Source organism: Felis catus, chromosome E3 (genome assembly GCF_018350175.1).
Source record: "Felis catus isolate Fca126 chromosome E3, F.catus_Fca126_mat1.0, whole genome shotgun sequence".
NCBI lineage: Eukaryota > Metazoa > Chordata > Mammalia > Carnivora > Felidae > Felis > Felis catus.
In genome coordinates this window covers 40,820,238-40,847,995 of record NC_058383.1, presented here as the reverse complement: position 1 = coordinate 40,847,995, position 27,758 = coordinate 40,820,238, and the positions used below count along the sequence as shown (strand labels likewise).

The 27,758-nt window shown below is 65.6% G+C and overlaps 3 protein-coding genes across 7 annotated transcripts; all 3 read left to right on the top strand.

The window, feature by feature from the left end:
• The first annotated feature begins 2,398 nt into the window (after positions 1-2,398).
• On the top strand, positions 2,399-7,887 carry PRR35 (proline rich 35). The gene is made up of 3 exons (XM_045048019.1): positions 2,399-2,530; positions 5,569-6,734; positions 7,015-7,887. The coding sequence occupies exons 2-3, from the start codon at positions 5,611-5,613 to the stop codon at positions 7,646-7,648; spliced, it is 1,758 nt and encodes a 585-aa protein (XP_044903954.1). The 5' UTR covers positions 2,399-2,530; positions 5,569-5,610; the 3' UTR covers positions 7,649-7,887.
• A 1,474-nt stretch (positions 7,888-9,361) lies between these two features.
• NHLRC4 (NHL repeat containing 4) lies at positions 9,362-11,585 on the top strand. The gene is made up of 2 exons (XM_006942506.3): positions 9,362-9,539; positions 10,063-11,585. Exon 2 carries the CDS (start codon positions 10,333-10,335, stop codon positions 11,014-11,016), a length of 684 nt encoding a protein of 227 aa, XP_006942568.1. The 5' UTR covers positions 9,362-9,539; positions 10,063-10,332; the 3' UTR covers positions 11,017-11,585.
• A 1,019-nt stretch (positions 11,586-12,604) lies between these two features.
• PIGQ (phosphatidylinositol glycan anchor biosynthesis class Q) lies at positions 12,605-26,545 on the top strand. Of its 5 annotated transcripts, none has more exons than XR_006591015.1 (11): positions 12,605-12,784; positions 15,714-16,412; positions 18,113-18,244; positions 18,750-18,870; positions 20,605-20,731; positions 21,042-21,195; positions 21,305-21,416; positions 21,792-21,874; positions 22,120-22,200; positions 22,658-22,772; positions 24,325-24,386. XR_006591015.1 is itself a non-coding variant. In XM_045047642.1 (11 exons), the coding sequence occupies exons 1-11, from the start codon at positions 12,741-12,743 to the stop codon at positions 25,337-25,339; spliced, it is 1,701 nt and encodes a 566-aa protein (XP_044903577.1). In that variant the 5' UTR covers positions 12,608-12,740; the 3' UTR covers positions 25,340-26,545. The 5 variants fall into 5 exon arrangements, 4 of the variants coding, with proteins under 4 accessions (XP_044903577.1, XP_044903576.1, XP_044903575.1 ...); XM_045047642.1 differs by lacking the exon at positions 21,792-21,874 and adding an exon at positions 25,187-26,545 and having other exon boundaries at positions 12,608-12,784; positions 21,141-21,195; XM_045047641.1 differs by lacking the exon at positions 21,792-21,874 and adding an exon at positions 25,237-26,545 and having other exon boundaries at positions 12,608-12,784.
• The last annotated feature ends 1,213 nt before the right edge of the window (positions 26,546-27,758 follow it).

Genomic DNA, 27,758 nt, shown 5'->3' with positions numbered 1-27,758 from the left:
CACCCAGAGACCAAGCCTCCTGTCACTCGCTCTGCAAATGAAGGGAACACGACAGGTGTCTCAGGGCCACATGGATGACCAAGCCCCAAAGCCACAGGGGTCCTTGTCACTGCCTCAGGGGGCAGGAGCTGTCTCTGCAGGCCCAAGCTCTTCCCAGCACGCGTGGGGCGGGTCCCAGTGGGAGGTTTATGACCCACCCTCACTCCCCACTCCTGAGTGGAAAGTGTGACAAGCCACGGGCACAAGGTGTGCCGGCGACAAGGGAGCAGACGTGCCCCAGCGAGAACACCTTGGGCAGAGGGCACGGGGGTGTGAGGGGCTGGCATCAACGTCCCTGCCTTGCCTGGCCGCAGGTGCTAGGGAAGGTCATATGTGCACCCGATGGGCCGGCTTGACTCACACTCCCACGCAGAGGTATTGGGTTGCAGCCACAGCTGGTCTCTAGGGACCACCCCTCTGCAGACCCCTCCCGGAAGCTCAGAAGTGCACAGGAACCATGCCCCTTAGGGCTGGGTTCCTCTGGAGGTGCCCCCACCCCTCCTCTTACTTCAGCTTCTGGAGAGGCCCGTCCATAGCAGTGGCCTCCACGGCTGGTCCCCAGGCATATCTTCCTGGGCCTCCTTGGTCACCTGGGTGTCACTGGCTGCCCTCTCGGCGTGCCGGAACGTGGGCTTCCTGATCCACGTCCTTCCTTCCCCGACCAGCCCATCCCCTGTGCTGGCGGCTGTAGCCTCTCCCAGACCCTCAGAGGGGTCAGCCAGTGAGGTGTGGGGAAGCACAGAACTGTCCCGGGAACAAGTGGCCAAGGCCTGGGACACCCCCCCACCACGCTGTCTCTGGGCGATCTGTGCCCCTGGCTCCCTTGGGGCCATGCCCGTGCCTGTGATGAGGGGCCCAGGCCTGGCCGAGCACATCCAGGGGTCTGAGCACAGAAGGAACAGGCCTCCTGGCCTCCTCTCTCCACAGGGCTGCTGGCGTGACGGCCGCTCAAGCTGTCTCCCGGCCTAGGGCTGCCTGCACGGTCAGCTGGTCAGCTGGGCCAGGCCAGGCAGGCAGAGAGGAGAAGGCTGGCGTGCCGTGCCGCCCAGCCCCCAGCCCTGCCCCTTGGACTCGGTGAGAAGTGGGTCCCCTCAGGTGGTGTCAGAGAAGGTGACACTAGGGCAGAAGGGAGCCAGCCCGTAGGACCCTATTTCCTACAGATGCCTGGCGTAGTTACCAGAGCCCCAGGAGACCCGCGCCACCCTCCTGCATAGACAGGGAAACTGAGGTCAGGCTCCCGGGGTTCCGACTCTGGATCCAGTGCTCTCCTCTGTCTGCCCCACTTGAGTGATAACACTCGGAGGCCCCTAGAGGACACTCCTTCCTTCCCCAAGGTGCTCCTGCCCCCCAAATTTAGCAGGGGATACCCCAGGAAACCTATACCTGCTTCTGTGCCCCCACGGCGCTGGCCTGGAGCCTCACTCCCGCTCTGGCTGCAGACCCCATCCTGAACCTGAAACGACACGGTCACACGTGTCCCCCAAACACAGGTGAGACTCCCTGAGAGAGACACAGTCCGGCCCTGCCCCAGCGAGTCTGCATTCACATCTGGTATGGGACCCGCCAGTCAGGTGAATTTCTACGAGGATTTGGCTGAGAAGTGGGACCCCTGACCGTTACGTTTTGGCAGCTTGGGGAGCAACGTGGCCTTTGGCATACCTTGGGAGCTGGGAGGGAAACAGGTCTGGCCGTGAGGACATTGGGGGCAGGGGTCTTAGGGTGGCTCCTGGATACCCAAGTCTTTCCCCCGCCCCCACTCTCACCCCGGGTCCTCCCGGGAGGGATGGCCAGCGAGGACCAGTCCTGCAAACGCAGAGGCAGGCCTGGGCACCCGTCAGTGTCGTGAGGAGTGATGTTTACAGAAAAGGGGAAGCAAGCCCATGGTGGCCGTCCCTTCCTGAGCCCGTAGCCATCAGGGGGCAGGGCAGGGGTTTACAGGGTGCAGACCCGTTCAGCCTCCTGTTCAGAGGAGAGGAAACATCTCTGGAGTCAAGGCTTGGCCAGGGACAGCTGGCGGGGAAGGGAGGGTTGCCGCACTGTCTGCTGCCCGGCTCCGGGCTCCAGCGCTCTCAGGGCTCAGCTCCCTCTCGGGGCTGGTCTGGGCTCCCATCCCATCCCTGGCCGGGCTGCAGCCCTCCCCAGGCTGGCTCCTGGCTCCCCCTGTCCCAGGGCTCAGCCTCCAGGCTTTGGCTCAGGAGGGCGGCTGTCAGGGGCCAGAGCCCTGCCCTGACGGATGAGTGCTGACGGCGCCTCTCCCCGCGCCCTCGGCCGCTGACACCCCGTCACGCCGCTGCGGGGACCCCGGGAGACCTGGCCGCCTCTGCGCACCCCCGCAGCAGCCCGCAGGCGACGGGGGCGGGGACGGTGCCAGGAGCCCCTCATTCGGCCGCACACCTGCGCCCGCACCGCCGGCTCCTCCACGCCGCTCCCCGTCCCTGCCGGTGTCACCGGCCACCGCTCGACCCAGGAGTGGCCGGCGCCGCGGAGCGAGGTGAGTGCGGCCAGCGGGAGACGCGGGCGGGGGCACCTGGGGCGGCCCCGAGGACGCCGCTCCCCGCGCTGGCGCGTCCCCTCCCGCGTGAGCCCGGGTCGGAGGTCGCGGCGCCCCCCGAGCCCGGCGCCGTAGCGCACGCGCGCCAGTCCCGCCGCCAACTTCGGAGGGTGCGAGTCGGCGTCGGGGGGCCGCGCGCGGTCGGCGGCGGAGGCTTCGGGGGGCTCGCTGCCGAGTGAGTGACTGCGGATGGCGCGGGGGGCCTCAGTTTCCCCTGCGGGAGTCGGTGTGACTGCCCAGAGGGCCTGAGCCGGGGGCGCGGGCGGGGCTGGGGCCGGAAGTTTCCGCCGCGTCCTCGGGGGACGCAGCCTTCGCGGGGCGCGCAGGTAGGGCGGGCGCGGGCGGCGGCGAGTCCCGCGAAGTTTGGGGGCCGCGCGGGGCCGGTTGGGCGCCAAGGGCGCTGGGGAGCGGGACGCCGGGAGTGTCCAGGCGCGGGGTGGGGGGGGTGGAGGAGGCGGCCCCAGTCCCCATGTCCCTCATTTCCGCGCGGTGGACCCCTGGGCGCAGCAGCCCCATCCCTGCAGGAGGGCGCCCTCCCTCCGGGGAGGGCAAGGGGGAGGGAGTTGGGGTGTCGACCTCAGCCAGGGAGGAGGCTGGCCACCGCCTCCCTACCAAGCCCTGTGGGGTGCTCCCCAAGTCTCGGGTGGGGATGGGTGGACTATATTCCCCCCAGTGGCTGGTGGTGGCTGCCGGCGCTGGGTGCCCCCTCTCCCACCCCGGGGTGGGGCCTCCCACTACTCCCCTGCCACCAGTTGTCTCCAGCACAGGGAAAGGTTAGCCGGCTCAGGGGTCCGGGCCAGCACACTGGGGGTGTGGGCCACCGAGGAGCCCAGAGCACGCACCCAGTCACGGGTTGGGACACGTGTGCAAATGAATGTGCTTTTGGGTGTGTGTGGGTGCATGCTACTGTCCGGGGGTGTCTTCTGCTCGTGCACAAGCATGCGGGCGGGGGGGGGTGCGGCCAGGGCCCCCTCCGGGGTCCCCGTGGGGTCAATAGCTGTCAAGACAGATCCTGGACAAGCCCCCCACCCCCAGGGGACGGATCTGAAGAGGGAGCACGGGCGGAGCCGCACCTCCGGAGTCCAGGGGCCTGGCGGGGAGGTGGGATGGGTGTCGGCACCAGGCGGCACAGCTGTGTGGCTCCCAGGGCTGGGTGATCGATGGCCCCAGCACAGCCGCCTCTGTCTCCCAAGCACATGTGCCCATTTGTCATCTGTGTCTCGGGGAGGGTTCGGAGGACAGGGATGGGCCCACCTCTGCACCCACCACCAAGTCCACGAGGGTCTGCTGCTCCTCGGGAAGCCCAGCTCCCTCCTCCCACCCTCTCACTTCTCTCAGAGCCCCTCCCCTCCAAGATGTGGACGTGCAGACCACCCAGGCTCAGTCCGCCTGCCTCACCCTCCACACCCTGCTGGTTGCCATGCTGACCCCCCTCTGAAGGGCTCCTTCGGATGGGCTGCCCTCTCCACCCCTCTGGCTGTCCCCACACCGGGGGGTGCCCACCCTCTGTTTGGGGGCAGCGGACGTGACTGCCTGCTGTGTGCAGAGCCTGAAGGCTGGTGAGGAGGATGGCCTGTTCCCAGTGGCTGCCCGGCTGCTGCCCCAGCCCTGCCCCGCTCAACCCACCGGCTGTCCCTGAACCCTGGGGGAAAGGGCGAGTGTATGTGTGTCCACACCTGTCAGAGTGTCTGTGACCGTGGGTGTCCTCAGATGTGTGTGCATGTATGTGTGTGTGTGTGTGTGTGTGTGTGTGCGCGCACAATCGCCTGAGTGTGTCCAAGGGTCTACTCACACCCCGGCTCTGCTGTGAGTGCTTTCATGTGCACAGCCACTGTGCCCACTCTGAGTGGTGTGTGAGCTCCACAGTGTGTGTGTGTGTGTGTGTGTGTGTGTGTGTGTGTGTGGCAGTGGGCGAGCTCCCAGGCCCCCTGCATTTTGGCGGCCGACTGACTCTGTTCCCAGTCGGCCCAGCCGTGCAGAGGCTGTGCCTCCGGGCGCCGGGTAAGGGCTCGTCTGGAGCCTGGTAACGCTTGTGTGCACACACCCGAAGCCGGTGTGCACACACTCACCGTGTGCCCCACGCAGGCGCGCACTGGGGCGGTGGATGGCCCAGGTGGCGGCCCAGATGGAGTGTGGAGCGGCTTCCGAGCGAGTGTGTGGGGCGTGGGGAGAGGAGGGTCTTGGCTGAGCTTGGCCGCTGCAGGCTCGGCCGCTGACCTGCCTGAAGCCACCCAGATGGAGCCAGGCTGAGCAGGTGGCTGGGCCGGGGGGCCATGCTGTGACGTCCACGCCCCCCAGCCTGGCCTGGCCCCACGTGAGGCCGACCCCCTCAGAGACCCGCGTTGCGCACCCAGCACCCTGCTGGAGCGGGAACACGCGTACGTGCGCTCAGTGGTAGCAAGACTCTCGGAGCCTTCTGCCGGGGTCTCTCACCCAGGCAGCTTCCGTCTCCGGCTTCCCAGCGCAGAAGAGGCCTCCGGAGGGGAGCGAGGAGGGCTGGTGTCCCAGGAACGGGCCTCCTCATGCCTGGCTTCTGGTCACTCACCAGATGCCCAGCGGGTAGACGGGTAGACCGAGACCCAGGCGGGGGCGGACAGAATCATCCCTGAAACGGGCCTGCTGGAGGCTGATGGGCGTGGCGGGGGGTGGCGTGGAGACGAGAGCTGGGCCCACGGATGAGACACAGGATGCTTAGTTAACCTCAAATTTCCCATAAACAGCAGGGGTTCTTAGCGTACGTTCCAAATATCGGCTAGAACATACTTCTGCTACAAAAGCGTGTGCCGTTTACCCGGATTTAACTGGTGTCTTGCGTTTTTATCTGCCGCATCTGGTGCCCCTAGACGTGTGCGTGAAGCAGAACGGGAGGATGAGGGGGGCGGGCCAGGGAGGCAGGGCTGCGGGGCACAGGTGGGCAGAGGGGGGCGCGGAGCCGTCAGGGGCCGGCCCTGACCACGGTCCCCCTCCCCCGTGCACAGGTGGCCATGGGCCCGGGCCCCGCCCACTAGCAGGCCGCCGTCATGTCCCGAGAGGCAGGCTCGTGCCGCCTGGGCCCCGGGGCGCGGGCGCGGGCCCGCAAGCCCAAGAAGCCGCACTACATCCCGCGGCCCTGGGGCAAGCCCTACAACTACAAGTGCTTCCAGTGCCCCTTCACCTGCCTGGAGAAGTCGCACCTCTACAACCACATGAAGTACAGCCTCTGCAAGGACTCGCTCTCGCTGCTGCTCGACTCCCCGGAATGGGCGTGCCGTCGCCCCCCGGCCGCGCCCCGGCCCCGCGCGCCCACCCCCGACCGCCCCTCGGGCCCCACAGACACGGGCGGCCAGCCCCGAGGAGGAGGAGGAGGAGGAGGAGGAGGAGGAGGAGGAGGAGGAGGAGGAGGAGTGCGGCCCCCTGACGCTCCCCCTGCGCCCGACCCGGCCTCCCCAGTCCTCTCCCTGCGCCGCCACGTCGGGGGCCCTAAGCTGGGGGCGGAGGGGTCCCCTGCGGCCCGGGATGCTCCGAAGGGTGTGGGCCTCGGCGGGCTCCTGGCTGAGTCCTGGAAGCCGGGGCCGGGCGGGGCTCCCGGGGGCCTGGCCGTGGTGGACGCGGCTGCAGCGGGCCCTGAGAGCGGGGTTCCCTGCTACCCCCCACCCGCCCCCAGTGAGTTCCCCGAGGCCCAGAGCCTCCACGTGTCCCTGCTGGGTGTCAACTGCCCTCTCGGGCCGGGTCTCTTCTCCTACCTGGGACCCTCCTTGGCCGCTGCGGCCCACATGCCCTTTCTGGCCTCGGCCAGCCCCCTGCTGCCGCCGGCTTCCACTTTCCCTTCCCCACAAGCCCCCGAGCGCCCTGCCCTGGTCCCCCGCCTATACTACCCCCTGCTCCTGGAGCATACCCTGGGGCTGCCAGCAGGCAAGGCTGCCCCTGCCAAGCCCCCAGCAGCCCCAAAGGGGCCCCCTGGGGCTCTGGCCCCGGGGCTGCTGAAAGTGCCGGTGCCTGGGCTGGGCAGGCCCTGGCCCCGAGGAGGAGCCCCTAGGGACTCAGGGCCGGAGGGGGAGCTGGAGCCGGCTGCCCAGAGTGACCCCAAGAGGAGGCTGCCCCTGGGAAGCAGTCTGGAGCCCCTGAGGGCCCCCTGTAGCGTGGTGAAGTTTGGTTCCCAGAGCAGGTAGGTGTCAGGGGCCCCTGGCCATGGGGGTTGGGAGCGGTGGGAGGCGAGCTGGCCAGGATGGCTGGGCCCCCTTCTGAGCTTAGTTGCCAGGAATGTGGGCTTCAGGCGACAGAGGGGAAACCAAGGCCACAGAGCCGGCCTCTCTATCCTTCAGGGGTCTCAAGGCCCTCAGCCAGGCTGAAAGGGGTTGGGGGGGGGGACCCAGGGGGAGTGTGGGGCAGGGACTGGGCACACTGAGGGGCACAGTGCAGCCTCTTGACCGGCTTCTACCCCCTAGCTTGCAGACTGGCCCCTCCGCGATGCTCTGGCCTGAGGACAAGGAGCCCAGCAACCCTGAGCCCCCAGGCCCCATGGCCCTCCTGCCCCAGCAGCCCCTGGACCTAGTGCCAGGTGGCCCCGGGCACGTGGGTGAGGACCTCACCCGGGCCCTGGGTGACTATGCCAGGGTGGAGCAGCGCCTGGGGCAGTTGGCGCCTGCCGGGGGCCTGGCCCCTCGGCCTCTGCGGGAGCAGCTGGGCAAGATTCGCCAGGAGCTGCTCACCATCCACCAGGCCCTGGAGCGGGCTGTTCGGCCGCCGGACGCACCCCTCGACCTCTCTGTGAAACGGGTGCCCACCAAGGGGCTCAAGGGGCCTGTGGGGCCCTGGGGGCAGCGGGAGCTGGGCCCCACGCTCGCCCAGGGGGCCCCCGAGCCACCCAGCATGCTGGGCCCTGCACCAGCTGAGCCTTTCTCTGGCCACACCACCAAGTGCGAGGCTGACTCCAGTGTCCCACCCCCGGGCCTCCCCCTTCAGGCCCCGGAGGACCCTGTCATTCCTGGTAGCAGTTGGGGTGCCCGAGGTGGGCCTGTGGGCTCCTGGCCCCCTGAGGCTGTCCCTAGCATTCAGAGCCCCCCTGGTGCTGAGGTCTGACCACAGCTTCTGTGTTAGCTCTGCTCTTAACAGACAGGCACTCCTCTCCAACCCCGTGTCCGCTGCCTGGCCCCCCACCTGCCCCAGCCCCAGAGGCGTGGCCTAGAGCCTGTCCAGCATGCCTGTGGACTGACCTGCCATGGCTGTCGCCTGTCTATGAGGGCATGAGGGACAGTGGAGGGTCATAGCTACGTACTGATCACAATCGTGGACGTTAAAATAGAAACTATCTTCACACACCCTGTCTGGGCCTCCTTCTTCCCCTGCCTCACCAGCATCACCACTGGGACACTCTCTGACATGGAAATGTCCCCGGCCTCAGCTTCTGAGGTGGCCAGTGTCCTGGGCTATCTTGCTGGGTATTTACCTTCAGGCGCTGACCTGCTTCCTGTAGGCTGGGCCCTCCCTGGGAGAGCCAGAGTCTGGAAACCGAATGGGGGTGGGGGGGGGGGCTTTCCATCCAAGGCGGGTAAAGCAGGCAGAGGTGGGGAGGCCCGTGTGCATGGTCTTGGGGCCAGTCAGGCCTGTGTTTCAGCACGTTGGTGGTGGACAGGGACCCCTGGGCCTGCCTCCAGCCCTCGTGTCTGGCAGGGCAGCCCTAATGTCAGATCCATGCTGGAGGCGGCCCCCTCTGTGGTTACACGGTGCACCCACATTCTGTGGCCCAGGGCTGCTTGCCCAGCGTGGCCTTTGCTGGCCCCCCGCCAGCCCCTGCAGCCACGATAGGCATCGGTGGCCTTCACAGTTCACTGCTTCCCTCCCTGCACGGCCACACTTGGCCTTTCCCACAGGCGGGGGCAGGGGGAAGACAGGGAGGAGGGTGCCCGGGGGGACCCTTGGGCCCAGCTAATCACTTCTCTCCTGGGAGCTGGCCATACCTCCGTGCCCACCCAGGAGTGGCCCCAGGGAGGACGGGTCCTGCCTGTGCCTGGTTCCCCAAGCTGGGCCGGCCGGGCTGGGGCCAGTCGGAGCAGGACCTATGGCTGCCCCATTAATTGTGCCGGGCAGCAGATAGCATCGGCCGCCCACCCCACCTCGGGGCATTAAGAGGCCAAGTCCAGAGCTGGGGTGTGAGTCAGCCAGGTGGGAAGTGCGGCAAGCCACAGACAGGGGCTGACTCTCCACCTTCCAGGGGCTTCCTGGACGGGCTGCAGGGTCTGTGGGCTGAGTTGGGAGTCGTCCGGAGACCTGCCCCTCCTTGGCCCCCTGTTGGCACCCCCGTGTGCCTACTGCACCCAGATTTCTCATCACCACCCAGGAAGACCTGAACTTAGGAGCATCAGCCCAGTTTCACAGGTGTAGAAGCAGGATCAGAGAGACAGGACCCAACCCTGCCGGTTTTGGGGGGGCAGGATGAACACCCTGGAGGTTCCCCACCCCAGACTCTGGTGAGAGACGCATTCAGCATGGGACGAGTGCAGCCCTTTCCCCGAAGTCCTAACCCTGCGGTCGTACCCGGGGGACAGCGCTCTAGGCTGCCTCACACGCGTGTCCGCTCAGTGCCCTCTGAGCAGCAAACCCACGAATTACATTACGGCGGGTTTGGGAGGGCTGTGCGGGCCTCCCTGAAGCGGGGGGTGGGGGGGGGCTGGGCTGACCGCGAGTGGCATCCAGACCAGGTGGGGGCAGTGGGAAGAATGTCCCAGAAGCTGGTACAAAGTCCCCGAGGCAGGAATGCGGCAGCACTGGGGCACCTCTAGGGGTTTAGCAGCTGAGTGGCGGCTCCACAGAGCTTTCTTGGGCCACTGCTCAAACATGTTCTTGGCCAGAGTCCCACCTGCCCCTCCCACCTGCCCATGCCAGCTCATCAAGGCGGCCCCTCCCTCAGACTCCAGTTTCTAACAACAGAGGCTGTTGCTGCCGGAGCAGGGCCCAGGGCGACTAGCCCCAGGTAGGAGACCCCCACCCAGCCTCTCCGGGTGGGAGCAGGCAGAGAGGCCCAGGAAAGGCCCCCTGCCTAATCCTTCAGGGGTCGGAAGTTTCCAGGGGCTTTGTGGGGACAATGGGCAGACCCTTGGGCTGCCTCCAGGAAGAGTCATTTTCCCTGCCTGAGGGAAGGCAGGGTTCCCTGGGCAGATGAGTTTGAGAAACACCCCCCCCACCCCCCCCACACCCCCACCACTACCTCAGGACCTCCCAAGACCCGTGAGCTCATTCGGGCCTTCACAGGCCTGTGTCTCCCAGAATTGTGTCTCAGGGGCCATGTCTGGTGAAACGGGACCCAGACACATGGCTGGCTGCTGGGCTTGCGGACTGTGCCAGCACTCGGGATCTGATGGAACTGGGTTTGAATCCAGCTCCCCACCCCCATGCCTCAGTTTCCTCGTGTGTAAAACAGGAGAACGCCAGCACGGAAGGGAGCAGGGGAATAGGGGTAGCCACTGCTTGGCCCACAGTGGGTGTTTCTCTTGCAGCCCCACGCGCGGCCCAGCTGCAGGAACTCAGCTCAGAGGGGCCGAACTGTGATCTCTGCCCACCACCTCTCTGTCCTCTGGCCTCCTGGGCCTCCCCGCCCAGCTGCTCCCAAGCTGGACCCACCTGGAGACCCCACTCGCTCCCGGCAGCCCCGGCTGCTGGGACAGATCCCAGTGCCGGCAGGGGCTGTGGGAGGACCCCGGGGTCTGCACTGCTCCCCGGATGGCCTGCTCTTCCTGACGGCCGGGGCTGCACCCTGCGTCCACGTGATGGACCTCGAGGGACGCTCCATCTGCCACCTGCCCTGCCATCTGCCGGGGACTGGGGCCTTCGTGCCGGAGGACGTTGCTGTGACGGCTTCTGGGCTTGTGGTGGTCAGCGACCTCGTCCGTGGGGCTGTCCACGCACTTCAGCATGCCGCCCGAGCCCCCCTGGGCCGCTGGGTCACGGTGGGCACCCACCTGGCCCCCCGGGGACTGGCTGTGGATGCCGCTGGCCGCCTTCTGGTGACAGACTATGTGCTTGGGGCTGTCCACAGCTTCACACTGGGCCCTGCCTTGCAGCCACTGGCCCCAGCCTCCATGCTGGGTCTGGAGGGCCCGTGCTGGGTGGGCCCAGGGCCTGACGGGGGCCTCGCCGTGAGCGAAGAGTTTGGGGATGTGTGGCTGTTCGGCAGTGCCTGCCAGCCCCTGGGCTCCCTGGGGGTTCGGAAAGGGCATGCTTTTGGGAACCCAGCAGGCGTGTGCACCGATGTGGAGGGCAGTGTCATTGTGGCAGATGAGCAAGGGCGCCGCGTGACCCTCTTTCCTCGGGCCAGGGAGCCCGTCTGCCTGGTGTCTGAGGGGCTGGGGCGGCCCCTGGGTGTGGCCTGTGCCCCTCAGGGCCAGCTCGTGGTGGCAGACGCAGGGGACAGCTACATCAAGGTGTACCAGTACCACTCGGAGCCAGCCTGACCCATGGACTCAGATGGGAGCAGCACCTCCTGCATGTTGGCCCAGCCCCCAGGGCCCTGGGCCACTACGGGAGGGACATTCAGGGTTGGTGGGGTCCTCCAGGGCTGCCGGCCGTGCCTTTCTGACCTGATATATTGGCTGACAGTTGCTAAGCACCTGTTGTGCCAGGCTCTGGGCTGGCCCCGTCCTCCTCTTGGAGAGGATTCAGACTTGCCACAAACCAACCACCTCTCGGCCTCCCCTACCAGGTGCACAGCCTCCAAGTTTGGGTCCTCTCCACACCCCAGTTTAGTGGGCCCCCCAACTCACTGCCCCCATGGCCACTCAGGCCCTGGTCCTGCAGGCTCAGGGCCCTGGAGGCCTGAGCTTTGAGGCCAACAGCTGAAGCCTGGAGATGATTGGTGTGTCGGGCTGGGCGCCCCAGGGTCCTAATCAGACAGAAGCAGGCAGGGAGGGTTCTGCTGGGCTGGGCTGGGCTGGGCTGGCAGGGGTGTGGCCTCTCACTGTCCCCCGTCCTCAGAGGCACCCCAGACGCCAAGCCTCTCGCAGCTTCTCTGGGCCTAACTGAGGTAAGGGAAAGCAGAGGAAGGACCACCCCTGAGGCGCCTAGGGGTGGCACGTGGCTGGGCTGGGAGCCTCCATACCCCTGGTCTCCTGCTCCCATGTAAGACTATGTCTCGGGCTGAACCTTCACTTTCTCCTCTGCAAGCTCTCCAAACTCATGGGTGGGGTGTGCTGGGAAGGTTCCAGACCGTGGTCAAGCCAGGAGAGCATTCCTATGAGGAGAGACTCCTGTTACTTGAGCACAATGAGCAAATGAGGCCCCAAAGGGATGGGAGATGAGGGCTTCCTCTGAATCTGGGGCCCGGCCAGGCTCCCAGTTCCAGTGAGGGGACTCATCGGGAGGGGACAGTGCCTGGTCCAGTCTGTCACCAGGACAATGCCTCTGACAAGGTCCCTTTTGTATGTACCAGCCCCTGTGAGTGGCAGGGTTATGTGGTCAATGTAAGGAAGTGTGTGCAGTGAAGTGCTCAGTAAATGTAATTTGTTGCTGCTGGTGTTGGTGGTATTGTTCCCTGGGGCAGGAGGGGCCAGGGACACCTCTGACAATCAAACCAGATGGCCGCAGCCTTCCTAGCCCACTTAGCCCTGGGGGAACATGGGGGCGCCCCTTTGCAGAGACCCTTTTGGAGGGGCCAGCCTGGGGCTGGGGAGGCAGCTCCTTTCGCAACCCCATGCAGGGCTTGGGGGTTGCTTTTCACCCTCGGAGGGTGGTGGTCCAGTGAGGTTGGGGACCCTCAAAAGCCAGGTCTGCTGGGTCCCTCAGATAAGAAAACGGGGGATGGGGGAGGTTTGGCAGCTGTGAGAAGTTGGGGGATGGGAAGGCAGTGGTGTTGGGGACACTGCGGGTAGACTGGATGGGGTACAAGAGCTGGGGAGGGGACATGAATGCCTCGGCGGGAGCGAGGATGCCGCATGAGGGGGACAAGGACGCCGCACGCGCCTGCCTCCGACTCCCGGGACTGGAACGTTGCGTGCGCGGAACGCTCGGGCGGGGCCGGCGGGCAGCTCGGGCGCCTTTGGGGGCCGGACCGTCGCGCGGCAACGCTGGGAGCCGGCGGAAATGGGGCTCGTGTCCCGCGGCACGGCCGCGACAGGGCTGGGGGCCGGGGGCCGCGAGCGCTGTCGTCCGCTCGGGCCGGCCCGACGCGGTCCCCGACCCCATGCCGACCCCGCCGCCTGAGAGCGCGGCCCGGGGGAACAGCCGGTGAGCGTTCGGCGGGGGGAGGAGGGGGGGCCGTGCGGTGTGACCTTGGGGCGCCGCCCCTCCCCCCGGGGCTGTGGGCCCCGACTCCCCGGGCGCGGCGGGACCGGGCGCGGGGCGCGGGTGAGGCGGCGGAAGGGGCCCCGGTGGCTACCCCCAGCCCCCGCCCGGCCGGCGCGGGCCTGCCGCCGCTGGAGCCTCTGTTTCCTCATCCGTAGAGTGGGGCCCGGGAGGGGCGGCGGCGGGGCCGCGTGGGCGCCCTTCGCGGGGAGCCTTGGCTCAGCGCGCTCACCGCGGGCCGGCCCCCGGCCCTGGACCCTCCGGAAGGGCATTCAGGGTCAGCGAGCGGGCCTCGGCACCTCCAGGCGTCCCTGACTGCGGGAAGGCGGCGCCTGGTGGCTCATTCGGTAGGGCAGGCGACTTGTTGTTGGGGAGGGGGGGGCAGTTCAAGCCCCACGTTGGGCTTAGAGCTTACTTAAAAAAAAAAAATAAACCCAAAACCAGCATCGTAGATTGAGTTCTTCTGAAATGAGGCGTAGAAAGCAGTGTGTACTCCATGCAAGAAAAACGAACGAACTGTTGTTGGTTTTTTAAGCACAAACAACACGGAGTAAAAGTGAATGTTCCCGGATTACGGAAGAGCAGCAGTGGCGAGGCTTGTCAGAGGACGGCTCCAGCCGGCGAGCTGTCCCTGGCCAGTCCCGTCTGCGCTTTTCCCCAGTGGCCGCTGGTGCCCAGGAGAGAAGGCAGTAGGCTTCCACCCTGTCAGGGAGACCCTGTGGGAGCAGGGCTGTCCCAGCCCCCCCCCCCCCCCCCCAGACCTGTCACCGGCCAGATCGGGAAGGGAACTCGCTGGCATTGTGAACACGAGGCCGCCCCGGGCACGCGCCCTGGCTTTGTATTCCCGTCTTGAAAGAGCAGCGCTTTGCCCAAGTTACTGCCCTCCTCCCTCTGCACCTCTGCTATTGATTGCCTGGTCTTTCTTCTTTGTCTGGATGTCTGATCTGAGTAGACTTCTCTGTGTTCATCCCTCCCAGAGGCTGACGTGGGGGTGCGGGTGGGGATTCGCCCCGTGATGTGTGAAGAGTTCTCTCTCTCTGCCCCATGGATAAGAACACCAGCTTCTGCCCTCTGTTCTTCGTCCTTCCACACGAGGAGCCTTTTCTTCCTTCTTAGGCAAACTTTGTAGATGAAGCGTAACGCACACAAAGAAAACGCACTCACCGTTTGTGCACAACTCAGTGAAGTTTCCCGAAGTGAAAACACCTTTGTTTCAACAGATGCAGCTTTTCTGTTCGCTGTTGGGCCGATTGTTGTTCTTTTCCGCCAGTAGCCGTGCGTAGTTTTCCTTAGGTCCTGTGAAAGGGGTCCCCAAGCAGGGCATGATGGTGTCGTTCGGCCAAGCTGGTGTATCTCAGTGGGCTGGCACTGAGAGGCCTAGGGTGGGATGTCTGGTCCCCCTGCTGGTCACCAAACCAGAGCTGCCCGGTTCCTCCCAGGTCTCACAGTGGCCCCTGTCAGGAGGGTCAGGAAGATAAGTTGGCCTCGATGCCTTTGATAGTGGACGCAGGGATTTGGCCCCGGCTGCTCCAGGCCGTCCCCTGCCTGCACTTGCTGCTGGCTGCCCTCTCCAGTCGCTTGGTGAGGAGGGGGCGTTTGGGAGTCCTGCTGTTCTGCCCGGAAGGACCCTCTTCAGCTGGAACCCACAGCTGTGGGAAGCCCCCTTTACAACCGGCTGGAAGAGGCCTCTACCTTCCAGCCCCAGTCTGGGCCCCTGCAAGGGAGGAAAGCAGCCATACCAGTGATCTCTTGAGCCCTGGGCCTTTGTGTCTGCCGAAGGCCTTTCCCAGAGCCCCCCGACAGATAGGAGGAGGATGAAATGTCCTGCCATCCCAACACGTATGTCCCCAAGGACCTGGGGAACAGTGGGCTTAGTCCCGGACCTGTGTGCCTCCCTCAGGTGTAGGCTCCAGCTTGGGGGTCTTAGCCCAGGGCGGCTGTTATGCTGCTCGTGCTGCCAAGGTTGGGGAAGTCAGTGTCTGAGAAGGAGCGTGCTCTAAGGTGAAGCCCTCAGTGCCCTGCTGGGTGAGGGCCTGCCGCCCGCCCGGTCTTATCTGGGAGGGGCTTTGCTGAGAGACCCACATCCCTGGTCAAGTTACCTCTGGGCAGGGCAAGGCTTGGGGTCTCCCAGAATTCAGGGGTTGCAGCCACTTGGGGCCGTGTGAAGGTTGTGAGAGGCCATGAAGACTGGTGCCCCCCAGCTAGACAGAAAACAACGGGGAGCCTGCCATTCTCCAGGGTCCCCATGTCTAGATAGCTGCCTAGCTCAACTGTGACCAGAGGGAACAGTCCCCCCACGAGGAACCCAGCCCCGATGCGACGGACAGGCGCAGCCGTAGGCGGTGGGGGGAGAGTCAGAGGAGTGGCCAGAGCCCCACAAGAGCAGCAAGGCTCCTCTGGTATATTCTGGGGCTCCCGTCCCGTGCCCACAGCCGCCAGCATGTGGTTTCCCTCAGCCCAGAAGTAATAAGTTTAAATTTTCATCTTTAGTCTCGCCGGCTTAGTGAGTAAATCAAGGTTCGTCAGATTTTCATCTGTATCTTTCACTGTTAATGAGATCTTGCGTCTTTCCACGTGCTACACGTAAATACTCTCATCACTTTCCTTAAAAACAAGAAGTAAACCTTCACGTCCAGCCCTGCACACCCTTGTGAGTGGTACCGGGGTCGCGTAGCCTCGCCCCCTTTCGGCCTGCTTGTCTCTGAAAGGGGGGAAAGCGTTGCCCGGCCTGGGGTGGGGGTGGGGGCGGTACCCACGCGAGATGGGCAGCTGGGGTCGATGCGGCCCCGCGGCCGCGTGTGCGTGTCCGTCAGGGCCGTCGTGGGGCGGCGGCGGCGGCGGCCCTGAGCGGGGTCTCTCCCCTCTCTTCCAGCGTGCCCGGCATGGTGCTCAAGGCCTTCTTCCCCACGTGCTGCGCCTCGGCCGACAGCGGCCTGCTGGTGGGACGGTGGGTCCCAGAGCAGACCAGCGCTGTGGTCCTGGCTGTGGTGCACTTTCCCTTCATCCCCATCCAGGTGAAGGAGCTCCTGGCTCGGGTGCAGCAGGCCAGCCAGGTGGGGGTGGCCGTGCTGGGCACCTGGTGCCACCGCCGGCAGGATGCCGAGGAGAGCCTGGGCCACTTCCTGGAGGGCCTGGGTGCCATCTTCTCCCATGAGCCCTGGCTCCAGCTGTGCCGGGAGAGGGGCAGCAAGTTCTGGAGCTGCAAGGCCACCCGCCGGCAGGCACCTACCTGCCCCGGTGCCCCCGGCGAGGACCAGGTCATGCTTGTCTTCTATGACCAGCGCAAGGTGCTGCTGTCCCAGCTGCACCCGCCCGTGGCCCTGCCTGACCACCAGGCTGGCGATGCCGTGGCCGGTGCTGGGGGCTTGGCTGCTGTCTTTGACACGGTGGCGCGCAGTGAGGAGCTCTTCCGAAGTGACCGGTTCGACGAGGGCCCCGTGCGGTTGAGCCACTGGCAGTCGGAGGGCGTCGAGGCCAGCATCCTCGCGGAGCTGGCGAAGCGGGCCTCGGGGCCCATCTGCCTGCTGCTGGGCGGCCTGCTGTCACTTGTCTCAGCCGCCAGCGCCTGCCGGTAAGTGCCCCTGGGGCCGGGACGGGAGGAAGTCCGGCCCCTGAGCCGTAGCCCAGCCCTCTCTGGGTATGTCTGAGGCTGCCTGAGTGCTGGTTGCTGTCTGTGCCCCTTGCTCCCTGGGTAGAGCATGCCTCCTCAGCAGCGTCTGGCTGCATGGGACCCCGCTGAGTAGGGGGCCAGAGTGGACTTCAGGTGGCTCGGTCCCCTACACGGGCAATCAGGCCATGAGCAGGCCCAGGTGGTTGCCACCCGAGGGCTGGTGTTTGCCCTGCCTGGTGCCTAGGACTTGTTTGTCCTGGAGCCTTCGGGTCCCACCCACTTGCCTGGCCCTGGCAGGGCTGGGGCCCGCTCGCTGGTGGCCGCGTGTCTGGGATGGTGGTCCCTAGCCTTGGCTGTTCTCCACAGTGGCCTGGGCTACTCCTGGCTGCAGGCCTGGCCGAGGGATTTATAAAAGTCCTCGAGGGCCCTGGGGAATGCTGGCACCCCTCCCCCTATGAGAAGCTGGCTCCCCCATGGCGCCCCCCACCTAGGTCCCGGGGTGCTGGCTGTTGGGTCTGGGGACTGGCTTCACCTCCTCACCGAGGGCTGTGGAGTGCTCTCGCCTGTGCTGGCAGAGAGCCCTTGGCGGCTGTGTGTGGACAGCGCCTTGGGCTGAGGGCTGCAGGGGATCTGGACACGAAGGGCGGGTTTCGGATCTTCACTACTCCCTGGAACGAGTGACAGGAAAGTGTGTGTCAGCCAAAGTACGGTTTTGGGGAGAGACGTCCTTAGCTTTTATCAGCTTTCAGAGGACTCAAGAAAGGTTAACAGTGGCTCGTGTGCCCCGAATCCTGATTAGCCCGTCGGGTTAGAGCACAGGGACGGTCATGCGAGGCAGAGCTGTTACTGTGCAGAAGGGCAGCCCCCTCTTCCCCTTGGGCAGCCCCAGGGGTGCTGGCGGGGCCCTGGCCGCCCACGGCTGGTGTGAGCCTCGGGGAAACAGCTGTGCAGGAGGGGGTCTCTTGTGCAGACAGTGCGAGGTCGCCTTCCAGCTGACTGGAGTTCAGGAGGGGTGTGCTGAGCACGTCTGGCTCCTGGGGTTGGCTCGGAACGGCTCGAAGACCTCCTCCTTCCTCCCGAGGGCCCGGCAGTCGGCTCGTAGGCGGCTCCGCGCCCTTTAGGCTCCTGATGGCGGCAGCAGGGACTCAGGTTCGAAGTGGAGACTCTTGAGTGTAGCCGAGTTCCGACAGGGCACTTTGCTCACAAACGTCTCCCCTCAACGTCCCACTGTCTGCAGAAGCATCTCAGTGCTTCCTTTGCCTTGTGAGAAATCAGTCTCGTGGGGCAGCCCTGGCAGCCTGGAGACCCTCGATGAGGGTCACCCGTCTAGCGGGGCGAGGCGCTGGGTGGCTGGACAGCACATTCTCTCCACTCCTGGGGCAAGGTCTTGGCGCTTGGCCTTGGGTGTCCCTCGGGTCACTGCTTTGTGAGGAGGTCAGGTTCCCAGTTAACGTCCGTGAGTGCGTCATGACCCTCGCCGGGCTGCCTGCCTGTGCCCCCCGCCATGTGCCTGTGCTGCCGAGTTCGGGAGTGTGGCCATCGGTGTTCGGGGGCTTCCAGGGCCTTGCGTCGAGCCTGGTGACGGCACCAGCCAAGGGGGCCCTCGGCCCTTGGCCGACAGGGAACCCCAGCTGAAGATCCACCTCTCGGTTCCTTCATAGGGTGTTGCAGCTGTGGCCCCTGTCCTTTATTTGGAGCAAGCTCTCCACATGTGAGCAGCTCAGGCACCGGCTGGAGCAGCTCACGTTTGTCTTCAGCACCCAGAAGGCCGAGAACCCCACCCAGCTGATGAGGTGCTGGGTCTCCACCACAGCTGCTGGTCATGCCACCATCCCGTGCTCCCCGCCCACTTCTCTACACCCAGCCCATCCACAGTGACCCTTTCGGGGCCGGCCCCCTCACCGCCCACCCCATTGGACCCCTCCTTCCAGAAAGGCCCCCTCCTTCCAGAAAGGCCCCCTCACCACCAGCCCCGTCGGACCCCTCCTTCCAGAAAGGCCCCCTCAACGCCCACCCCGTCGGACCCCTCCTTCCAGAAAGGCCCCCTCACCACCAGCCCCGTCGGACCCCTCCTTCCAGAAAGGCCCCCTCACCACCAGCCCCGTCGGACCCCTCCTTCCAGAAAGGCCCCCTCAACGCCCACCCCGTCGGACCCCTCCTTCCAGAAAGGCCCCCTCACCACCCGCCCCGTCGGACCCCTCCTTCCAGAAAGACCCCCTCACCACTCACTCCCTCCCGTCGGGCTCCTCCTTCGGGCTGGTCCCCTCACCACCCACCCTGTGGGGCTCCTCCTTCCAGAAAGGCCAACGTGCTTGTCTCTGTGCTTCTTGACGTGGCCCTTGGTCTTGCGCTGCTATCTTGGCTTCACGGGAAGGACCGGATCGGCCACCTGGCAGAGGCACTCGTCCCCGTGGCTGATGTGAGTCGGTTGGGGGAGCCTGGCGTGTCCCGGGGGTGACTTGGTTGGGGGAGCCCAGTGTGTCCCAGAGTTGGAGGTGGGGCCCTTCCTGGGGGCGGCAGAGGCCCATCCGCCGGCCAGAGCACCGTTGCCCTTTCCCTCTGTGGGGCCCGTAAGCAGCCCTTGTCCTTGACCCCAGACGGGTCCCCCCCCCCGGCTCCTGGCTTGGGCGCTCTGCACAGAAAGCATCGCGGAGACCCTGCGTGTGTCCAGGGCTGTCTGTGTGCGGTCAGGCTCGGGCCTCACACCCTGTGGCAGTCAGGCCACTCGCACTGCCGATTCTGCAGTTCCCATGCCGGGTGCTGGGGGCCCAGCTTGTCCGTGGGGCTCCCTCCTCTCCTTCCGCGGCCCTCCTCTCAGCTTCTACCCTGCTGCTCGTTTGTGCCGGCGCCGAGCCTTCGGCTTCTCTGCCTCCCCTCCCCAGAGCCACAGGCCCTGTCACTCCTGTCGGGGAGCTTGTCTCCCTGCTTAGAGCAGTCCCTCTGGCCCCTTGGGCCTCCCCCACGCCTCTGCCAGTGGCCTGCTGGCCCCGGTGTGGTCCCTGTGCGTGCCACCCCTGCCACTGCCATCGGCATCAGTCGCAGCTGTGCTCTGGGCCTGCTGGTGGGCAGGAGCCCTCACAGGCCGGGAGCCCCCATGGCTTCTCTGGGAGACCTGGTCCGAGAGGAAGAGAGCAAGGAGGGCCCGGCGGCCGGGAAGGTGGCTTGGTCGCTTCACCTTGCTTGTCCATGCTCTGCCTCTTGGCCGCTTCGTCTTAGATCCCCCTTTTGCAGAATTGCGCAGAAACATAAATATTTAATTTAAAAATGAAAGCTCCTTCCTGCCGCCTAGCCCTTATCCTTTAAATATTAGATAAGCTCTATTTATAAAGAATGCTTTGTTTCTCTCCTCACTGCCCCTGACATGGCTGAGGCTTTCATAGGCCCGCACAGTGGGCAGGAGGGGGGTGACGGGTCGGTGACTGTGGGGCAGTCACCGCCGTGGTCTCAGCATTGCTGATAAGGCTGAGGGTCCTTAGGCCTGTGCTCTGGGACGGGCACAGCGTTTGGACATTGGCTTCCTCCGTGGGCAACCAGGATGCGGGTCAGCTTCCCTGCTTGCCTGTGAGAGTCCCCGTGCCGTCTCTGGCCCTCGCTCACTGTAGTCGACGACTCACGTCTCATCCATCCTTTTCTCCCGGGAACTCTCTGGCCTTCTCACTGGCACCTGGGCCCCTGATGGGCTCGATACCCTTCAGGATTACCTGAGGGCACCCGCCCAGGGCAGGCCCGGGCCTCTGCAGCACCAGGTGGTGGGGTGGGGTCCTCAGGAGAGGGGCACTGTAGACCCGCGGGCTCCCCCTACAAGGTTCACGGTGAGCTGGGGTCTGTCCCTCATCTGGGCATGTGGGGCCGAGTGCTCCGGTGGGCCCAGTGGCGGGAGGGTTGGAATACGGGAAAGGGTGGTGGCCATTCGGGCTCCCATGTCCAGAGGGCCAGGGGAAGACTGTCAGCCTTGTAGGCTGTGCCTCTCAGCAGGTCCCAGAGCGTCTGCGAAGAGGGGTTCCCTGGCCAGACAAGCATGGGAAAGCTTGTGTGCCCGTCATGTTAGGAGACACCTGGAGGGAGGCACCCAGACTACCTTGTCCCTGCCCAGATGGGCTGGCCGTGGTGGGGTGCAGCTGACAGACTGCGTGCCCCTCCTGCATCCCTCCAGCACGTGGCTGAGGAGCTCCAGCATCTCCTGCAGTGGCTGATGGGAGCACCTGCTGGGCTGAAGATGAACCGGGCGCTGGACCAGGTCCTGGGCCGCTTCTTCCTATACCATCTGCATCTGTGGATCAGTGAGTGGCAGCTCCCCCTGGCCCCAGTGACCCCCCCCCCAACTCGGCTTCTGAAGCCTGTGTACCCAGGGGACAGCCCTGGCTGAGTGGGGCCCCACCCATCCCCTTGGTCCCTGCTTTCCTCCCTCTTGGTGCCGTGTGTGTGTGTGCGCGCGCGCGCGTGTGTGTGTGTGTAGCCCTGCTCTACCAGGCCGGCTGCTCGGCCAGGAGACGGCCAGGAAGGAGAGCAGTCTGGCAGCCTCAGGCGCGCCTTGTCCGTGAGGAACTGGGGGGGCCAGGACCCGTAGCTGACCGTCCCCCATCCCACCAGGCTACATCCACCTCATGTCCCCCTTCATCGAGCGCATCCTGTGGCACGTGGGCCTCTCGGCCTGCCTGGGCCTGACGGTCGCCCTGTCCATCCTCTCAGACATCATCGCTCTCCTCACCTTCCACATCTACTGCTTCTACGTCTACGGCGCCAGGTGGGCGTGCGCTCCCCGCTCGTGAGCGCCCTGGACGCTTGCCGGGCCCGGGGGGCTCCCGGGGGGGCCCAGAGCCCGGGCCCTGATGCTGCCCGTGTCCCTCCCGCAGGCTGTACTGCCTGAAGATCTGTGGCCTGTCCTCTCTCTGGCGTCTGTTCCGGGGGAAGAAGTGGAATGTTCTGCGCCAGCGGGTGGACTCCTGCTCCTATGACCTGGACCAGGTACTGGGCAGGGCTGCAGGGGAGGGGCACCCCTCCAGGGGGCCGGCGGGACCCACAGCCGACTGCCCCCCGAGCTCCAGTCCATCCGGTCCTCTAAACGGCTCGGCCGATGTAGCCTCTTGCAACCCTGATGGGGTGACCACACTCCTGTCCGTGGCTCACCTCACCTGCCAAGGGTCGGCACGGACGCTGGGGAACGTGAGGAGCCTGCAAGGGGCAGGGTGCATACCTCAGGGAGCCTCAGATAGCACGGGACCTTGCCCCAGGCGGGAGGTGGACGCTGCTCTGGGGAGGGTGCCGGACCCCCGGGAGCCGCTGGATGGCAGGGCGTGGAGGTGACCTGGGCTCAGGGCCTGCCTCTGGCTTTTCCCGTAGCTTGGCCTGGCACATGGACCCTGCGTGCTGCCCTCCAAGGCCTACTTTTGCTGCCCCAAATTCACCACCCGCCCGCTTCTGGTGTATGTGCTCATGTCCTGCTGGCTGGTCCTGTCCACCCGAGTCTGGAGGGCACGCGGACACGTCCCTCCCAGTACTGGAGAAAGCTTTCCTGAGCAGCTTTTCCTGACCTGTCTCAGGAAGCCAGAGTGTCCCGGCGGCAGGCGTCCCTTTTCCGCTCGGTTACCGGATGGGTCTGGTGGGGACGGGGCTGTTCCCGGCATGGGGCTCTTGCTGATGCTGACGGTGGTGTCCTTTCTCCCTGCAGCTGTTCATCGGGACCTTGCTCTTCACCATCCTGCTCTTCCTCCTGCCCACCACGGCCCTGTACTACCTGGTGTTCACCCTGGTGAGCCGAGGGGCTCGCGGCCTGGGAGGGCCTTGGCCACGGCACCAGGCCAAGCCGGCCGATGGGCCTCGCCCACAGTGCTTGGGGGTGATGAGTATGTGCTCTGCCTGCCGTCTGTCCCCGCAGTCCATGGAGGGTGTGGCTCTCCTATGCTCTCCGGACACTGTGTGCTGGGCCCTACCCTCGGGGGACAGGCGGCGGCGGGGCGCAGGACTCAGGGGCGTGGCACCCAGGTGGCCCACGCCGAGGGGAGGGGCTGGTGGCGTGTTTCCCTGGGCTCAGCCACTCCCGCTCGCGGCCCCCTGCCTCCTCATACCTGGGCCTTAGGATCTGGGTGGGAACTGCGCCCTCCCCGGGGGTTCCGAGCTCCTGGTCACCCTTGGTCGTGGCCCGGGACCCTCCCGGCTGCTCTGCTCCTGGGCGTGCGGCGTGGCTCTGAGCGCTGTCTGTGCTGTAGCTCCGGCTCCTGGTGGTGGCCGTGCAGGGCCTGATCCATGTGCTCGTGGACCTCATCAACTCCCTGCCGCTGTACTCCCTCGGCCTCCGGCTCTGCCGGCCTTACAGGCTTGCAGGTGGGTCCGTGTGCTGCTGGAAGCAGTAGTATGGGGCATGGGGGCGGCTGGTGGGGGAGGGCAGAGACCCCTGGTATCCACCGGGCCCGCTGCCTGCGGTGAGCTGGAGGGAGACCCACCTTGCCCTTGGGTTTAGAGGCTGCAGAGGCGACCTTTCCTCTTTCTCACCCTTTCCTGTGACGAGTGTGAGATTTGCCCTGAGGTCTGTGTGTAGTAGTGTAGGTGGCACCTGAACGTGGCTCAGAAAAGTGTCCCTGTGTGCTTGTGTGTGACTGTGTGTGCCTGCTCATGCCCTTCAGCCTCGGAGAGGGCAGGCCAGGGCGGAGACTGCTGGGCTGGCCAGATCTGTGAGATAGGAGCCTCGCCCCACCCCACAGACCACTGCCCACCGGGACAGTACCCACCGTCCCAGCTGCTCCTGGCTGTGCCCCCTGCAGCTGGCTGCCCCTGTTTTCATGATGACACCAACCACTAGGTTGGCCAGATGCCCCTGAGGGGAGGCTATCCCCGTGGCAGGCCCAGGGAGGCAGACCAAACCGGTCACAGCATCGTGAGTTGGCCAGTCCCATTCAGGGGCTTTGCGCACGTCAGGGAACACGGGGAGGGCAAACCTGGCCCTGTGTCCGGTTTGCAGCTCAGCCCCCACACCAAGCTCAAGCAGCCTCTTCCAGCCCGTTGAGGGCCAAGGACTTGAACCTGCATGTTCCGTGGGCTTTGGGCCTAACATCGGCCTACTGGGTACCCTTGAGTTCCCTTTCCAGACCACTTCCCCTGCAGGCCCCCAGGTGGCCCATGCCAGGGGCTCCAGCCTCTGCCCATACTTTATTACCAGGACCAGGCTGGTGAAGAGCCTGAGACCCAGGGTCTCCCTCCCCCGGCCCACAGCTCATGGCCAGAGCTGAGTTGTTTTAACTTCACATAAAAACCCACAGATGCTGCTGCTTTCTCTCCTTTTCACTGAGTTTGCCTTGGGGCCTCTTCATCAATTGATAATTAGCTCCTGCTTCTCTTTTTAAGAACTTTCTGCCTTGGGAATTCCCAGGCTTGGGAGCCCACGCTGTAGGCCAGGGGCATGGTGGGTTCCCAAGTCGGCCACGCACACAGAATTTAGAAGACCTTTAGATGCCAGGAGGGTGGCCACAACCCAGCAAGCACCCCGTCCATCCTGTGGGACAGCCCAGCCCAGCCCGCATCCCGTTTGGAAAGCAGCACAGCCCGTGCCCCCGATGCCCAGCTGACTCTTCCCTGGCTCCCAGACACGCAGCTTCTGCCTTTCGGTGAAGTTCTGTGGAGGCTTTGATTCCCGCCAGGCAGCCAGCCCAGAGATAGACGGGAAGGTTGGGGCTGGGCTGGGGGCGGGCGAGCCTGTGGCGCCACCGGGGCCGTCCTCAGCCTTCTGAGTGCCACCGGAGGTGCAGGGCCCTCTGCCCGCACCCACCCGCCTGTGCTGACACGAGGAGAGGGAGGCCTGGGAGGCTGTCTGCAGGCCGTGGGCCTTGGGTGGGGCTGGGGGGCTCCGCCCTCCCTCACAGCCACCTTGCCCTTCCTGCAGCCGGCGTGAAGTTCCGAGTCCTGGAGCATGAAGCTGATAGGCCCCTCCGCCTCTTGATGCAGGTGAGGCCTCTGCGCACCCCTCACACCTGCCGTGGTGTTGCCCAGATTCGGGGGCGGCTGGGATCTCATCCCTCTGTGCTTCCCTGGCCGTAAGGCTGCAGGGTGCAGCAGAGCTGATGGGTGGGGCCCAAGGGGAGGCTCCCTCACCTCCGAGACATCTGGGCACTGTGACCCCCTCCGCCTGGAACCTCCTTCGGCAGGACCCTGGATGGGATCCCTTGTGCTATGTCAGATGCTTTCAGCCACGCAGGGCTCCTGCCTGCTGGGCCTTGCACCCTTGTTTCCTGCCCTGGGTCCCACGGGCTCTCATTCCAGGTGGACAAGGACAGACTTGGTGAAGGCCCCGGGACACACAGGCCTTTTCTCTTGGGCTCTTTTCTCGGAAACAGCCCCTTTGGCCTGTGGGAGGGAGTAGGTGGGTGGCTACTGGCTGCTGGGGGGGCGGGGCGGTTGGCCTGAGGGCCACATCTCAGGGACAGTCAGATACTGAGGCAGCCAGCCTGTGTGGTGTTCTCGGGGTGGGGGGTGTGTTCCCAGACCACTTGCGAGGCTCCTGCGAGGTTAAGTCCTGCAGCAGAGGGGTCTGTACCCCTCCAGTCCGGCCCACCTCCCCTCCCCGAAGCCTATCTCGAGGAGGGCATGCCCATCTCGGCCGAGTGTTCCCTTTTGAGCCGCTCACGCCACCCCTGGGTGCTGCAGAGAGGGCACGACTGGGCAGCGCCGGCTCCGATACGGGCACGATTGACAGCCCGGTGTGCTGGGGGCTGTGTGCGGGCTGACCACCGCCCTCGTGCTTTCAGATAAACCCCCTGCCCTTCAGTCACGTGATACGCACCTACCGCCTCCCCAGCTGTGGCTGCCACCCCACCCACTCCTGGGGCTCCCTGTGCCGCAAGCTTTTCTTCGGTGAGCTCATCTACCCCTGGAGGCAGAAAGGGGACAAGCGGGACTGACGGACCCTGGCCACCGGCCCGTCCGGCACCGCCACACGGCCACAGTCAGCCCTCCACCCTGCCGGGGACGCTGACCGTCAGGATGGCACGCATCCGTGCCGTTTGCCTTCTGTGCCCCCGGTTGTCTGAGGCCTCTACGTCTGCCCCTGGCTCCGAGGCTGCGGGGTGCTGAGCAGGAGGTCGCAGGGGCAGCCAGCCGGGCCAGCAGGCCCGTGCTTCATCACTAGCAGTGTTTGCCTCGGGACCCGCCTCCTGACCTGCTGGGATGGCATCGGCAACCCGGTGCCCCCCAGCCCCCGGGGGCCTGCCCAGGAGCCCTGCTCTGCCCCTCCCATCACACCCAGACTCCGGGAGGGGTTTGTAGGCCTCTACCCCTGACCACCACGGCCACTGCCAACGGGGCAAGCTGGCAGCTCTCCCTGTCGGGAGGTGGAGGGACCCCTCCCGGGATGTGCTCAACGGTCCTTGAGGCGGACCCCCAGCATCCCGTCCTTGGGAGTTGCTCCAGGGTCCCCAGAACCAGCAGCCCCGGTGGCCCCGAGCCCTCTGGGAAGCCGGCAGCACTGCCCTCGGAGCCTGGACCACACAAGGGTTTGCTTGATGCCACCCGGAGAGGTTGTTCTGCAGGGGGAGCTGCCGCGGGCCTTCGGGTCTCCCTGTGTGAGGCCCGGCCACGAGGGTGCCCGGAGCCGCCTTGCCAGAGACCAGACAGCCATTCACCCTGCCGCCCTGTCCCTGCCCCACACCCCTGCAGGAACAGGCCCCTGGGCCAAATACCATCTCCCTCACTGACGTCGCACAGAAGCAGGCAGCTCCTAGAGAGACACGTTTGTGGTCTCCAGTGTGTGTGTGGCGGGGGGGTGGGGGACAGCATTCAGGCCGCGTCTGCCTGCCGGCTGGCGTGGCATCTGACTATGGGCGCGAGCCCCACAATCCCCAGGGGGAGGAAGACTGTACGTGCGGATGGCATCGTCTGTGTTTTGTCCTCCTGGAGTTGTTTGTGCTCGTGCCGTAGCCCGAGCAGGAGAAGGGGCAGCGGCCTCTGTTCATTGCGGGCACTTGGGCCTGTCCACCTCTGCCACCTGTACTCCTTGGCTGCGGGCCACGGCGGGGAGCCCCTGGGGGAGTTCCCAGCAGCTCGGCATGTGACGGGACAGGTCCTGGCTCTGCCTTTTTCTGCTGAGACAATAAAACTTCCCACCCGTTTGGAGCGTATCCTCTACCTTCCCATCGCCACACGGGCAGTGGGTCTGAGGAGGCCCCCCACCTCCATCGTGATGGTGGTGGGGCTGAGGTGAGGTTCCCCTTCTCCTGGGGTGGTAGGACAGCTGGCCCCCATTGTTTTTCCTACGGTGTCTGTGACACCCGTTTCTTGTTCGATGCCAGCCTGGGGAGCAGTGGGCACACCATCCCCTGAAGGAGGCCTCCCTGCGGGTCTGGCAGGCGGGTATGGAAGTTCTGGCCCCTTGAAGATGTCCTGGCATGGATGGGAGGACCCAGGGTCACTCACTCTCTGGTTTTGGCCTTGCCCTGGTATGAGTGACAGGGCTGAGGGTAGGGGTGCAGGCCTCCCTGGGGCAGGGGTGAGCCGCCCTGGCTCTGATGAATAGATCACCTCAAACCTGTGGACTCCTCGCAGGGCAGGGATCCTGCCTGCCTCACTCTACTCATCCTGCAGCCTCGAGGGACCCTTGGCTGGCCGCCTGTGCACCTGCCGTCCTGGCTTTGCAGGGAAGGGCTAAAGTCCAGAGAGGTCTGCCAGCACCTCCCAGTGCTGTGCCTCCACTAACGGGTCAGCAGAGGCTGGATGGGGAGCCCTACGAGGCCCCTGTGGGTTCTTGTGCCTTTCTGGTCTGGGGCAGGTCGGTGAGAGGTCAGGGGTGGGGAGTGGTGCGAGAACCCAGTGGAGGGCCCAGAGCCTCAGAGGAGTTTGCTCAGGTCTGTCCCCAGGCCCCCAGAGCCTGCTGAGAAAAGCCTCCACCACCCGTCTTTCTTGCCAGCAGATGCCAAAACTCGAGATCACGTGGGGCCCACCGCCTCTCCTCTCGGGGCTCTGCCCAGCCCATGGGACGGTGGTGGCCACTTGACAGGCCATGCCTGGCAGCTGTCCGCCTTTGCCCGGCTGCCTCCCCACCTCCTGAGGGCAGCGCCGGTCGCTCCAGCCGCTGCAGCCACCAGGAGATGCTACCTGCACCTCCCAGGCTGCTCCCATCCTCCCAAGAACAGCCTTCTTCTGTGGACGGCCTTGTCCTCACCCCAGGTCTCTTACCACCTCTGCCACGCTGGCCGGGGCAGAGCCCTGTGCTCTGGCTTCCCTGAGGCTGGATCACAGGTCGCCCCGAGAAGTGGACATTTGCCTTCCATTCAGGGCCACCGCTTCCCGCCCCGGTTCTCACGGCTGGAAGACAGCGGCCTCACG